Below are 12,467 nucleotides of genomic sequence, written 5' to 3'. Positions count from 1 at the left end.
TCCTTTATCGGTGGATCTCGGGATTTTTTCCTCCACCACTGAGCCGTGCGCGCGCCAGGGAGACACTATAAGCGGTGTGTTGTCGTTCTGGTCCATTATAATGATGTGAACGGTCACGTTGCTGCTGAGCGGAGGAACGCCAGAATCTCTGGCCTCGATGTGGAAAAGGAACTCCTTCTCTATCTCATAGTCAAACGTCTTCAGTGCGTAAAGGTTCCCGTTCTCTGGATTGATGGAGAACAGCATGGACATGGAGGTGTTCGCTATTTCCTTTTCGATTATGAAATACACTAGATACTGATTTTCATGGAGGTCCGGGTCGTGTGCGGTGAGGGAGCTCAATAAAGCTCCTGGTGCGTTATTTTCCACAACCTGTATGGTGTAGAATGACTGTGGAAACTGAGGAACGTTGTCGTTAATGTCCAGCAGCTCTAAAGTCATAGTTTCATTATCTGATAATGGAGGCTTTCCTCTGTCTGTGACGGTGAATGTGATGTCATACTCTGGAACCTTTTCGCGGTCTAACGGTTCTGAAACCACGAGCTCATAATAATTATCAGATGATTCTTTAAGCGTAAAAGGCAATTCATCAGAAATATCAATGTCTATTTGACCGTTTTCTCCTGAGTCTTTATCACTCACACTAACCACTGCTATCACTGTACCTACAGCTATATCCTCTTTAACTGGGCTAGTAAAAGACTTTATGGAAATTTCTGGGTGGTTGTCATTCATATCTGTAATTAAAATTCTTACTTTGCACTTTCCTGACAACGCATTTGTACCTTTATCTGTTGCTAATATCTCCATGTCATAAATCTTAAAATCTTCATAGTTAATCATTTCCTTCACTCTGATCTCTCCATTATTAGGATTTAACCTAAAAGTCTCTTGTGTTTTCTCAGAAGTATATAAGCTAAATGAATAGTTTATGTCTGAATTGGTCCCTTCATCTAAATCAGTTGCATTTAATTTGACAACCAGACATCCGATTGGTGAATTTTCGCTTACATTAATAGTATAACTTTCCTTTTCGAAAATAGGCGCGTTATCATTCGTGTCTAGTACACTAACAACAATGCTTGCGGTCCCAGAGCGAGAAGGCTTTCCGCCATCTACAGCAGTGAGGATTAGATTATGCACAGCTTGCTCCTCGCGGTCTAAAGGCTTTTTCATAATTAAATCAGCAAATTTTGATCCATCTCTGCCTGTCTGTACTTCAATTTCAAAATGATCACTTTCACTCAAATAATACGTTCTTATTGAATTTGACCCTATATCAGGATCGACTGCATTGCTTAATGAAAACCTTTCACCTGCAGGGGTAGACTCTGACACATCCAAATTAATGATATCCCTGCGGAAATGTGGAGCATTGTCATTGATGTCCTGTATTTCAATTTCAATATTAAAAATCCGTACGGGATTTTCCAATATCGCCTCCATTTTAAGATAGCAAGTAGATTTTGATGTACATAGGTATTCTCGGTCAATCCTCTCTAAAATAAACATCTCCCCTGTGTCTTTGTTCACCTCCAAATATTTCTTATTTGCAATGATATCTAATCGCACCTTTCGTTTTCCCAGTGTCGTCACGTCCAGTCCTAAATCAGAAGCCAAATTAGCAACCACAGATCCAACGTCCAGCTCTTCTGGAATCGAATAATGATTCACTGAAGTGATTGAGGGAAGCATGGCACAAAAAAGAAGTAACGCTACGACATACCTTCTCCAGGGCTGTGCCTCCATTGTTAGTATGACAGAAAACTATTTAAACTGATAAAGCCAGTAAAAATTCCACACAAGGACGGATAAAACAGAACACGCGATAACTAAAAACTGTTTCCAATTTAAATAGACGAGCTGAAATGATCCGTTCTCCATCCAAAGGCAAAGAGCGTACACAGGTTTACATCCGTGCGCCCACACCAACAGACACACACTACAAACTGTCATGGCGACAACAGAAGAAAAGAAAGTTGTGTTTCACTGGCGAACAGCGACGCTTTGTGCATGTTTCGAAGAATTACCAGTAAAGCAAACATACAGGTGGTAGGCAAAATAATTTTAACACACATATAAATGCAGATTTTCCACTGCTTTGCCAGAAAGAAGAGGAAATACAAGGAAAAGGGGACACAGGGAAAGAGCTATGTTTTTCTTACCTGTAAAGTGGAGGCAGCTGAGTCACTAGTCTCGGTCAGGCCTGTACTCCTGGGAATACTGGACACGATGTATCTCGCCCCCTTTGGCACAGGCTGCCTCACTACCAGCTTCCCTTTCCTCGTCTCTGCTAGAAACAAACTGTACCAGTAGGCATCGTTGGACACCAGCGTGGAATCGGCGATGGTGGAGTTCCTCTCACTGATCACACTGTTCCTGCAGGGAGGAGCTGCTTTGCTCGGCTTCGCTTTCTGACACTTCAGCACGATGGTCACCAAAATGGTGATCAGTAAGAGAAATGACACCGAGCCCAGGCCGATCACCAGATACAGGTTCAGGTCTGAAAAGATGTCGTACTCTAAAGGCACTTCAGTCAAGTCAGCATAGGTTTTGAGCGCCGTCTCCACCGTGGACAGTTTGATGGTGACTGTAGCAGAGAGCGATGGCTCTCCGTTGTCCTTGGCGATCACCACCAGCCGTTGGTGACGCGAGTCTCTGTAGCTGAACATCCTCATGGTCCGGATCTCTCCGTTGTACTGGTCCAAGCTGAACAATGTAGCATCGGTGTTTTGGAGAAACTGGTAGGTGATGCGAGAGTTGTGCACCGAGTCCGTGTCAATAGCGATTACTTTGGCTATCAGAGTTCCTTTATCGGTGGATCTCGGGATTTTTTCTTCCACCACCGAGCCGTGCGCGCGCCAGGGAGACACTATAAGCGGTGTGTTGTCGTTCTGGTCCATTATAATGATGTGAACGGTCACGTTGCTGCTGAGCGGAGGAACGCCAGAGTCTCTGGCCTCGATGTGGAAAAGGAACTCCTTCTCTATCTCATAATCAAACGTCTTCAGTGCGTAAAGGTTCCCGTTCTCTGGATTGATGGAGAACAGCATGGACATGGAGGTGTTCGCTATTTCCTTTTCGATTATGAAATACACTAGATACTGATTTTCATGGAGGTCCGGGTCGTGTGCGGTGAGGGAGCTCAATAAAGCTCCTGGTGCGTTATTTTCTACAACCTGTATGGTGTAGAATGACTGTGGAAACTGAGGAACGTTGTCGTTAATGTCCAGCAGCTCTAATGTCATAGTTTCATTATCTGATAACGGAGGCTTTCCTCTGTCTGTGACGGTGAATGTGATGTCATACTCTGGAACCTTTTCGCGGTCTAACGGTTCTGAAACCACGAGCTCATAATAATTATCAGATGATTCTTTAAGCGTAAAAGGCAATTCATCAGAAATATCAATGTCGATTTGACCGTTTTCTCCTGAGTCTTTATCACTCACACTAACCACTGCTATCACTGTACCTACAGCTATATCCTCCTTAACTGGGCTAGTAAAAGACTTTATGGAAATTTCCGGATGATTGTCATTCATATCTGTTATGATAATTGTTAGCTTACACTGCCCAGATAATGAATTGGTTCCTTTGTCTGTTGCTATGATTTCCATGTTATATATCTTAAAATCTTCATAATTAATCATCTCTTTAACTCTAATCTCCCCATTGCTTGGATTTAAACTGAATGTCTCTTGAGTTTTTTCAGAAGTATAAAGACTAAACGAGTAAATTATTTCAGAATTTGACCCCTCATCTGCGTCTGTCGCGTTTAATTTGACTACAAGGCTTCCAATCGGTGAGTTTTCTGTTAAGTTAATTGTGTAACTTTCTTTTTCAAACTGAGGTGAGTTGTCGTTCGTATCCAGAACGCGCACAATGATGCTGGCTGTGCCCGAGCGCGCGGGGACTCCGCCATCTACAGCAGTCAGTATTAAATTATGAACAGCCTGTTCTTCTCTGTCTAAAGCCTTTTTCAGAATCAAATCAGCAAACTTAGAGCCGTCTCTACCGGTCTGTATTTCAACGGCAAAGTTAACACTTTCACTTAGGTAATACGTATTTACTGAATTACTTCCTATATCTGGGTCCAGTGCATTGTTCAAAGAGAATCTTTCTCCCGCCGGCGTTGATTCGGATATATCCAAGTGCATTGTGTCTCTCCTAAAATATGGAGCGTTATCGTTGATATCTAATATTTCTATCTCAATGTTGAACATCCTAACTGGATTTTCAATCGTTGCATCTAGTTTTAGAAAACATGTCATTCTGGAAATACAAAGATATTCTCTGTCTATCTTCTGTAAAATATACAGCTCACCGGTTTCTTTGTTAATATCCAAGTATTTCTTTGTAGCGATGGTATCCAAACGCATTTTCCGCTTACTCAGCGTTTTCACATCCAGCCCTAAATCAGCGGCCAAATTGGCGACCACGGATCCTTCTTGCATTTCCTCCGGGATAGAGTAATGTGTTACGGCAGGCGCGGTTTTAAAGACAGCAGACAGCATGAAGAAAACCGAGACGTACCTTAACAGAGCCTGGCTTCTCATTTTCGCTTCGTTCTTTGTCAGCACTCAGCACCATATAATCACATGCACATTAGGCCACAGAATACGAAGAGAAAATCCCACAAAAAGGAAAAAAAAAATATGTCACTGAAGGTCGCTGACAGAAGGAGTGAACCGTTCTGCAGACAAAGACTGTGATGTCGTCTTCATGTGATTCTGTCCTGACGACAAGCGGATCTGAATTTCCCAACACCTTTTCCTGAAGAACAGCGACTCTTTGCGCATAAGGGAAGCTGGCACACTTTAACAGCAATAATTACAAGCCAAAGCTACTTTGAAGAATAGTTCGTTTTGACGGAAAGACAAAGGACAATGTCAAATGGAGAAGCGTGTGAGGAAATGTAACGGCATACGTGACAAGAAAGTAAGAGTACAACATAGGAATGGTGGTGCTGAACTGGCCGTGATCTGAGAAGAATAAAAGCACCAAGCGTTCAGTAAGGAGTTCAGATCTTGGGATACGAGCATGAAATAAAGTTCAGGAAGTAAATTCAAGACATCTGTTACATGACAGCAGCTAATGCAGTATTATTGCCATTAAATATCTGTGAATGTCACCCATATAATATACCCTCCAGAATAGCAGACACTCAACGTAAAGATGCGTAAAAAGACTTTGAAATTATGTCATTAACATTGCTCAGCTTCAACTAAAGCTAAAAACGAGAGATTATTTGTGAAATTTAAAACGTTGCTTAAACCAGTTACTGATACTCCTTCAACTATTACCTTGTGCACCTTTCATTTGTTAAAATATCAGCACTGAGTCTTCTCTTTTGGTTCTAACAGATGTTTATATTAAATATATAAAACATTTCTGTGTTTATTTTATACAACGCGTTATGTCAGGTATTCTAAGAAGATTTGTAAGCGTTTTAGAAGAAACAAACATGCCCAACATCAAAGTTCCACCAATGTACTTCACAGTGGGAATAAGGCTCCTTGCTCTACGACCACGACACCTTTAAACCCGAGCAGGTCTCTGAAGATTGTTGCCAAATAACTTTATTTTAGTCAGTAGTTTTGACATATGTTTTGGAAATGTTTTAAAATCTTACCTCACTGAAAGATCTCTCATATTTTGAGTGTAACGACAACGTAATGCAACATTAACATTTCTGCATGGAGTTTTTACTTTTATAAATGATGAAAACTTTCTGGAGTGGAAGTTTAGCATTATGAATATGTAAAAATGCATAAATACAAGAAATCTTGCTACTGTCTTTGGACCACATACCTTCACTTCTGTTCGCAACCCAAATGAGGGTTTTAATGTATCTACGTGGCAACCCATATGGATGTAAAAATGAGCAGGAATATGTTATTGTGCTGAAGGACAGATAGGGCAGATATTATAATAAAGAGCAAGTTGGTACTTTGTGAACAGAGGAGAGAAGAGATAGTTCACTATTCAAAGGAGTTGATGTCACGAATAGTTTTGGAACTCCACTGAAACCAGATAGAATTTTATATAACTACATTGGAAAGATGTGTGACGTAGAACTGTGTAAATTGTCATAAGAAAGCAATTCATTTAGACCTGTTTGGCTTTTGAAAGCATAAATCAGCAAACAAATTCAGTATATTCGCAGTCTGCATTATTTTATTCGTGTCAAGTGTACACTGAACTGATACTGGGAATAACAGCACTTCACATTTACGTCTTAAAGACGTAATTCGGTTACAGTGACTGTAAGTAACTCTAATATGAGAGATCTCATAAACTTGTAAGGAGAAAATTGGTTATTATTATTATTATTATTATTATTGTTGTTGTTGTTGTTATTGTTATTACTAAAGCCATACACAGGTAGAAAGACCGGTATAATAAGCATTGATGCAAAGCATACAGTTGTGATATTCACTTGAAATGTGGTTGTGAAGAACAAGCATGTAAACGATGGTTTTCTGAGCAAAATGGCAAAAAATTAAGATTTCAGATCACTCTGGAGTCACTATGACGTAATCCCACTGAAGAAGATATTGACATTTTTCTCCATCCTAAAGAAAGTTAAATGGTGAACGGCAAAAAAAATGTTCCCAGTGAGAGCTACGTTTTTCTTACCTGTAAAGTGGACGCAGCTGAGTCACTAGTCTCGGTCAGGCCTGTACTCCTGGGTATACTGGACACGATGTATCTCGCCCCCTTTGGCACAGGCTGCCTCACTACCAGCTTCCCTTTCCTCGTCTCTGCTAGAAACAAACTGTACCAGTAGGCATCGTTGGACACCAGCGTGGAATCGGCGATGGTGGAGTTCCTCTCACTGATCACACTGTTCCTGCAGGGAGGAGCTGCTTTGCTCGGCTTCGCTTTCTGACACTTCAGCACGATGGTCACCAAAATGGTGATCAGTAAGAGAAATGACACCGAGCCCAGGCCGATCACCAGATACAGGTTCAAGTCTGAAAAGATGTCGTACTCTAAAGGCACTTCAGTCAAGTCAGCATAGGTTTTGAGCGCCGTCTCCACCGTGGACAGTTTGATGGTGACTGTAGCAGAGAGCGAGGGCTCTCCGTTGTCCTTGGCGATCACCACCAGCCGTTGGTGGCGCGAGTCTCTGTAGCTGAACATCCTCATGGTCCGGATCTCTCCGTTGTACTGGTCCAAGCTGAACAATGTAGCATCGGTGTTCTGGAGAAACTGGTAGGTGATGCGAGAGTTGTGCACCGAGTCCGTGTCAATAGCGATCACTTTGGCTATCAGAGTTCCTTTATCGGTGGATCTCGGGATTTTTTCCTCCACCACTGAGCCGTGCGCGCGCCATGGAGACACTATAAGTGGTGTGTTGTCGTTCTGGTCCATTATAATGATGTGAACGGTCACGTTGCTGCTGAGCGGAGGAACGCCAGAGTCTCTGGCCTCGATGTGGAAAAGGAACTCCTTCTCTATCTCATAATCAAACGTCTTCAGTGCGTAAAGGTTCCCATTCTCTGGATTGATGGAGAACAGCATGGACATGGAGGTGTTCGCTATTTCCTTTTCGATTATGAAATACACTAGATACTGATTTTCATGGAGGTCCGGGTCGTGTGCGGTGAGGGAGCTCAATAAAGCTCCTGGTGCGTTATTTTCTACAACCTGTATGGTGTAGAATGACTGTGGAAACTGAGGAACGTTGTCGTTAATGTCCAGCAGCTCTAAAGTCATAGTTTCATTATCTGATAACGGAGGCTTTCCTCTGTCTGTGACGGTGAATGTGATGTCATACTCTGGAACCTTTTCGCGGTCTAACGGTTCTGAAACCACGAGCTCATAATAATTATCAGATGATTCTTTAAGCGTAAAAGGCAATTCATCAGAAATATCAATGTCTATTTGACCGTTTTCTCCTGAGTCTTTATCACTCACACTAACCACTGCTATCACTGTACCTACAGCTATATCCTCCTTAACTGGGCTCGAGAATGATTTAATAGATATTTCTGGGTGGTTATCGTTCATATCTGTAATTAATATTGTTACTTTGCATTGTCCAGAGAGACTATTAACCCCCTTATCCGTCGCTATTATCTCCATGTCATAAATTCGGAAATCCTCGTAATTAATCATTTCTTTAACTCTTATCTCACCATTATCAGGGTTTAGATGAAAGGTTTCCTGTGTCTTCTCAGATGTGTAAAGACTAAACGAATAAACTATATCTGAATTTAAACCTTCGTCCAGATCTGTTGAGTTCAGCTTTACAACAAGGCTTCCAATTGGGGAGTTTTCCATTAAATTTATTTTATAGCTGTCTTTATCAAATTTCGGGGCGTTGTCATTCGTGTCCAATACTCGCACTATAATGCTTGCTGTGCCGGAGCGCGCAGGGACTCCGCCATCCACTGCTGTGAGTATCAGATTGTGAATGGCCTGCGTCTCTCGGTCCAAAACCCGTCTTAGAATTAAATCAGCAAATTTGGAACCGTCTCTACCGGTTTGTATTTCAATGTCAAAATGTTCGCTCTCGCTCAGATAATAGGTTTTAATGGAGTTCGAGCCTATGTCAGGGTCAACTGCATTACTGAGAGAGAAACGCTCACCCGCAGGGGTGGACTCTGATATATCCAAATGTATGGTGTCCCTCCGAAACTGCGGTGCATTATCGTTGATATCCACTATTTCAATTTCAATGTTGAATATTCGTACTGGATCATCAAGAATAACTTCCATTTTTATGAAGCATGTTGTTGCCGTTTTGGAACTGCAGAGATACTCTCTATCCATCGTTTCCAAAATGTAAAGCTCTCCCGTTTCTTTGTTTACTTCGAGGTACTTTTTACTTGAAATAATATCGAGCCTCATTTTTCGTCTACTCAGCGTTTTCACGTCCAGTCCCAAATCTGTAGCTAAATTTGCCACAACAGATCCTGCTTCCATTTCTTCTGGGATAGAATAATGAGTGACAGCAGCCGCTCCGCATAAGAAAGCAAAGAAAAGAAGAAAGACCGACACGTACCTCCGTAGCTGTGCTTTCATAAAGTCTTCCATTGTTTCAAAACGATATGTTCCCATTACTCGTAACTTCGTATACCCACTGTGACTGTGACGCTAAAAACACGTAGGAAGCTGGATTTTCTCTGTGAAATTCCGTAAAGATCCGCATGGACAGGCGAAAGGGCTTTGTGTGCATGTCCTCACAGCGATACACTGAAATGGCGACTAAACATTAAAGCTTTTTTTTTTATTAGAGAACAGCGACGCTCTGCGTTTAAGTTCATGGAATACATCACTTGGGTCCAGCGATCAGTGCTTTCAGTTGTGCCAAGTTTAAAATATAAACATTCAAATGATCAAACGACATTGTGACGAAATAAATAAGTGAAGAGAGAAAAGAAAATTGATGCTTTCACTGCGTATCTGCATTTTACACTGAGTCCCTAAACAAGAACTACAAGTGTGTGTGTGTGTGTGTGTGTGTGTGTGTGTGTGTGTGTGTGTGTGTGTGTAAAGAGAAAGTTAAATGGTGAACGGCAAAAAAAAATGTTCCCAGTGAGAGCTATGTTTTTCTTACCTGTAAAGTGGACGCAGCTGAGTCACTAGTCTCGGTCAGGCCTGTACTCCTGGGTATACTGGACACGATGTATCTCGCCCCCTTTGGCACAGGCTGCCTCACTACCAGCTTCCCTTTCCTCGTCTCTGCTAGAAACAAACTGTACCAGTAGGCATCGTTGGACACCAGCGTGGAATCGGCGATGGTGGAGTTCCTCTCACTGATCACACTGTTCCTGCAGGGAGGAGCTGCTTTGCTCGGCTTCGCTTTCTGACACTTCAGCACGATGGTCACCAAAATGGTGATCAGTAAGAGAAATGACACCGAGCCCAGGCCGATCACCAGATACAGGTTCAGGTCTGAAAAGATGTCGTACTCTAAAGGCACTTCAGTCAAGTCAGCATAGGTTTTGAGCGCCGTCTCCACCGTGGACAGTTTGATGGTGACTGTAGCAGAGAGCGAGGGCTCTCCGTTGTCCTTGGCGATCACCACCAGCCGTTGGTGGCGCGAGTCTCTGTAGCTGAACATCCTCATGGTCCGGATCTCTCCGTTGTACTGGTCCAAGCTGAACAATGTAGCATCGGTGTTCTGGAGAAACTGGTAGGTGATGCGAGAGTTGTGCACCGAGTCCGTGTCAATAGCGATTACTTTGGCTATCAGAGTTCCTTTATCGGTGGATCTCGGGATTTTTTCCTCCACCACTGAGCCGTGCGCGCGCCAGGGAGACACTATAAGCGGTGTGTTGTCGTTCTGGTCCATTATAATGATGTGAACGGTCACGTTGCTGCTGAGCGGAGGAACGCCAGAGTCTCTGGCCTCGATGTGGAAAAGGAACTCCTTCTCTATCTCATAATCAAACGTCTTCAGTGCGTAAAGGTTCCCATTCTCTGGATTGATGGAGAACAGCATGGACATGGAGGTGTTCGCTATTTCCTTTTCGATTATGAAATACACTAGATACTGATTTTCATGGAGGTCCGGGTCGTGTGCGGTGAGGGAGCTCAATAAAGCTCCTGGTGCGTTATTTTCTACAACCTGTATGGTGTAGAATGACTGTGGAAACTGAGGAACGTTGTCGTTAATGTCCAGCAGCTCTAAAGTCATAGTTTCATTATCTGATAACGGAGGCTTTCCTCTGTCTGTGACGGTGAATGTGATGTCATACTCTGGAACCTTTTCGCGGTCTAACGGTTCTGAAACCATGAGCTCATAATAATTATCAGATGATTCTTTAAGCGTAAAAGGCAATTCATCAGAAATATCAATGTCTATTTGACCGTTTTCTCCTGAGTCTTTATCACTCACACTAACCACTGCTATCACTGTACCTACAGCTATATCCTCTTTAACTGGACTAGTAAATGACTTTATGGAAATTTCTGGATGGTTATCGTTCATATCTGTGATTAAAATTCTTACTTTGCACTTTCCAGATAAGGAGTTTACTCCTTTGTCTGTTGCCACAATTTCCATGTCATAAATTCTGAAATCTTCGTAATTAATCATTTCTTTAACTCTAATTTCACCATTTTCTGGATTTAAGCTGAAGGTGTCCTGGGTTTTCTCTGAGGTATATAAGCTATATGCATATATGACGTCAGAATTTGACCCCTCATCTGCGTCTGTCGCGTTTAATTTGACTACAAGGCTTCCAATCGGTGAATTTTCTGTTAAGTTAATGGTGTAACTTTCTTTTTCAAACTGAGGTGAGTTGTCGTTCGTATCCAGAACGCGCACAATGATGCTGGCTGTGCCCGAGCGCGCGGGGACTCCGCCATCTACAGCAGTCAGTATTAAATTATGAACAGCCTGTTCTTCTCTGTCTAAAGCCTTTTTCAGAATCAAATCAGTGAACTTTGATCCATCACGACCCGTTTGGATTTCGATGGAAAAATGATCACTGTCGCTGAGATAGTATGTTTTTATCGAATTTACACCAATATCAGGATCAATTGCATTATTTAGTGAGAATCGTTCGCTGGTGGCAGTTGATTCAGAAATATCTAAATGCATCGTGTCTCTTCTAAAATGGGGCGCATTGTCGTTAATATCAAGGATTTCCAGCTCGATATTAAACATTCTCACTGGATTATCTATTGTTGCATCCAGTTTCAAAATGCATGTTGTTGCTGATTTAGATGTGCAGATATATTCTCGATCGATTCTCTCCAAGATAAACAGCTCGCCTGTCTCTTTATTAATGTCCAGATATTTTTTATTGGACAATGTATCCAGTCGTATCTTCCTTTTACTCAGTGTCCTAACATCCAGTCCAAGATCTGTTGCTAAATTTGCTACCACAGAGCCTTCTTCCATTTCTTCAGGAATAGAATAATGAGTAACAGCAGATGCTGTGTTTAAGAACGAGAAGAGAACAATGGTGATAACGTACCTTCTCACCAGCGGACTTCGTCTGCGAGCATCCATTGTTCGATATAGCATTCAGTGAACACTACAAGTCAAGGAAACTGAAGCCAAGAATCTTAGAGACAAACTCCATGCGAGAATTTCAAGGGTTGCAGAGGAACAGCTTTACAAAGTGATAGTATTAAGCCATAGAATCACTGCGACTGACGAGAGGACTAATTCGTAGACTGTCTGCAACAAAGCAGATATATTACCTCCCAGTGGGTGTGATGATCAGTAAAATGGTGTAAAACGCGTTTGTTGGAAAAGAGCGACACTGTGCGCATGGATTTGCGCAATGCACGAAAATATGCAGTGAAAACTGCAGTATTTGATCAGTGGAGAACAAAGCAAGTGCAAATGAAATACTTAACAGCAATAAAATTCCAGTAGCGTCATGAATGTCAATGCATGTGATTCAGGAAAACTTAAAAAAAAATAAAGATGGTAACTCCAGAAAAGAAATAATAATTTAAAACTCATTCATCACTACAGGAGTAAACAGCGCTTTCGT

At 42.0% G+C, this 12,467-nt stretch overlaps 4 protein-coding genes across 5 annotated transcripts in view; all 4 read right to left on the bottom strand.

Annotated features, from left to right (window-relative positions):
* The window catches only part of LOC108430951 (protocadherin Fat 4), a 33,726-nt gene that overhangs the window by 15,295 nt on the left and 5,964 nt on the right, over nucleotides 1–12,467 (bottom strand). The window lies entirely within an intron of this gene.
* LOC119264286 (protocadherin alpha-C2-like) lies at nucleotides 2,151–5,338 on the bottom strand. Its single transcript, XM_037542640.1, has one exon. The coding sequence runs from the start codon at nucleotides 4,554–4,556 to the stop codon at nucleotides 2,151–2,153; it is 2,406 nt and encodes an 801-aa protein (XP_037398537.1). The 5' UTR covers nucleotides 4,557–5,338.
* LOC119264284 (protocadherin alpha-C2-like) lies at nucleotides 6,625–9,237 on the bottom strand. The gene has a single exon (XM_037542638.1). It carries the CDS (start codon nucleotides 9,067–9,069, stop codon nucleotides 6,625–6,627), a length of 2,445 nt encoding a protein of 814 aa, XP_037398535.1. The 5' UTR covers nucleotides 9,070–9,237.
* LOC119264285 (protocadherin alpha-C2-like) lies at nucleotides 9,539–12,183 on the bottom strand. Its single transcript, XM_037542639.1, has one exon. It carries the CDS (start codon nucleotides 11,987–11,989, stop codon nucleotides 9,554–9,556), a length of 2,436 nt encoding a protein of 811 aa, XP_037398536.1. The 5' UTR covers nucleotides 11,990–12,183; the 3' UTR covers nucleotides 9,539–9,553.

The sequence above is a fragment of the Pygocentrus nattereri genome, chromosome 11 (assembly GCF_015220715.1).
Source record: "Pygocentrus nattereri isolate fPygNat1 chromosome 11, fPygNat1.pri, whole genome shotgun sequence".
In the NCBI taxonomy this organism is placed as follows: Eukaryota; Metazoa; Chordata; class Actinopteri; order Characiformes; family Serrasalmidae; genus Pygocentrus; species Pygocentrus nattereri.
Note: the sequence above shows the minus strand (reverse complement) of the source record. Positions and strands in the feature narration are given on the sequence as shown.

Excerpts from the sequence above, each read along its gene's own strand:
- LOC119264284 (XM_037542638.1), bottom strand. The coding sequence starts at position 9,069 with ATGGGAACATATCGTTTTGAAACAATGGAAGACTTTATGAAAGCACAG.
- LOC119264285 (XM_037542639.1), bottom strand. The coding sequence starts at position 11,989 with ATGCTATATCGAACAATGGATGCTCGCAGACGAAGTCCGCTGGTGAGA.
- LOC119264286 (XM_037542640.1), bottom strand. The coding sequence starts at position 4,556 with ATGAGAAGCCAGGCTCTGTTAAGGTACGTCTCGGTTTTCTTCATGCTG.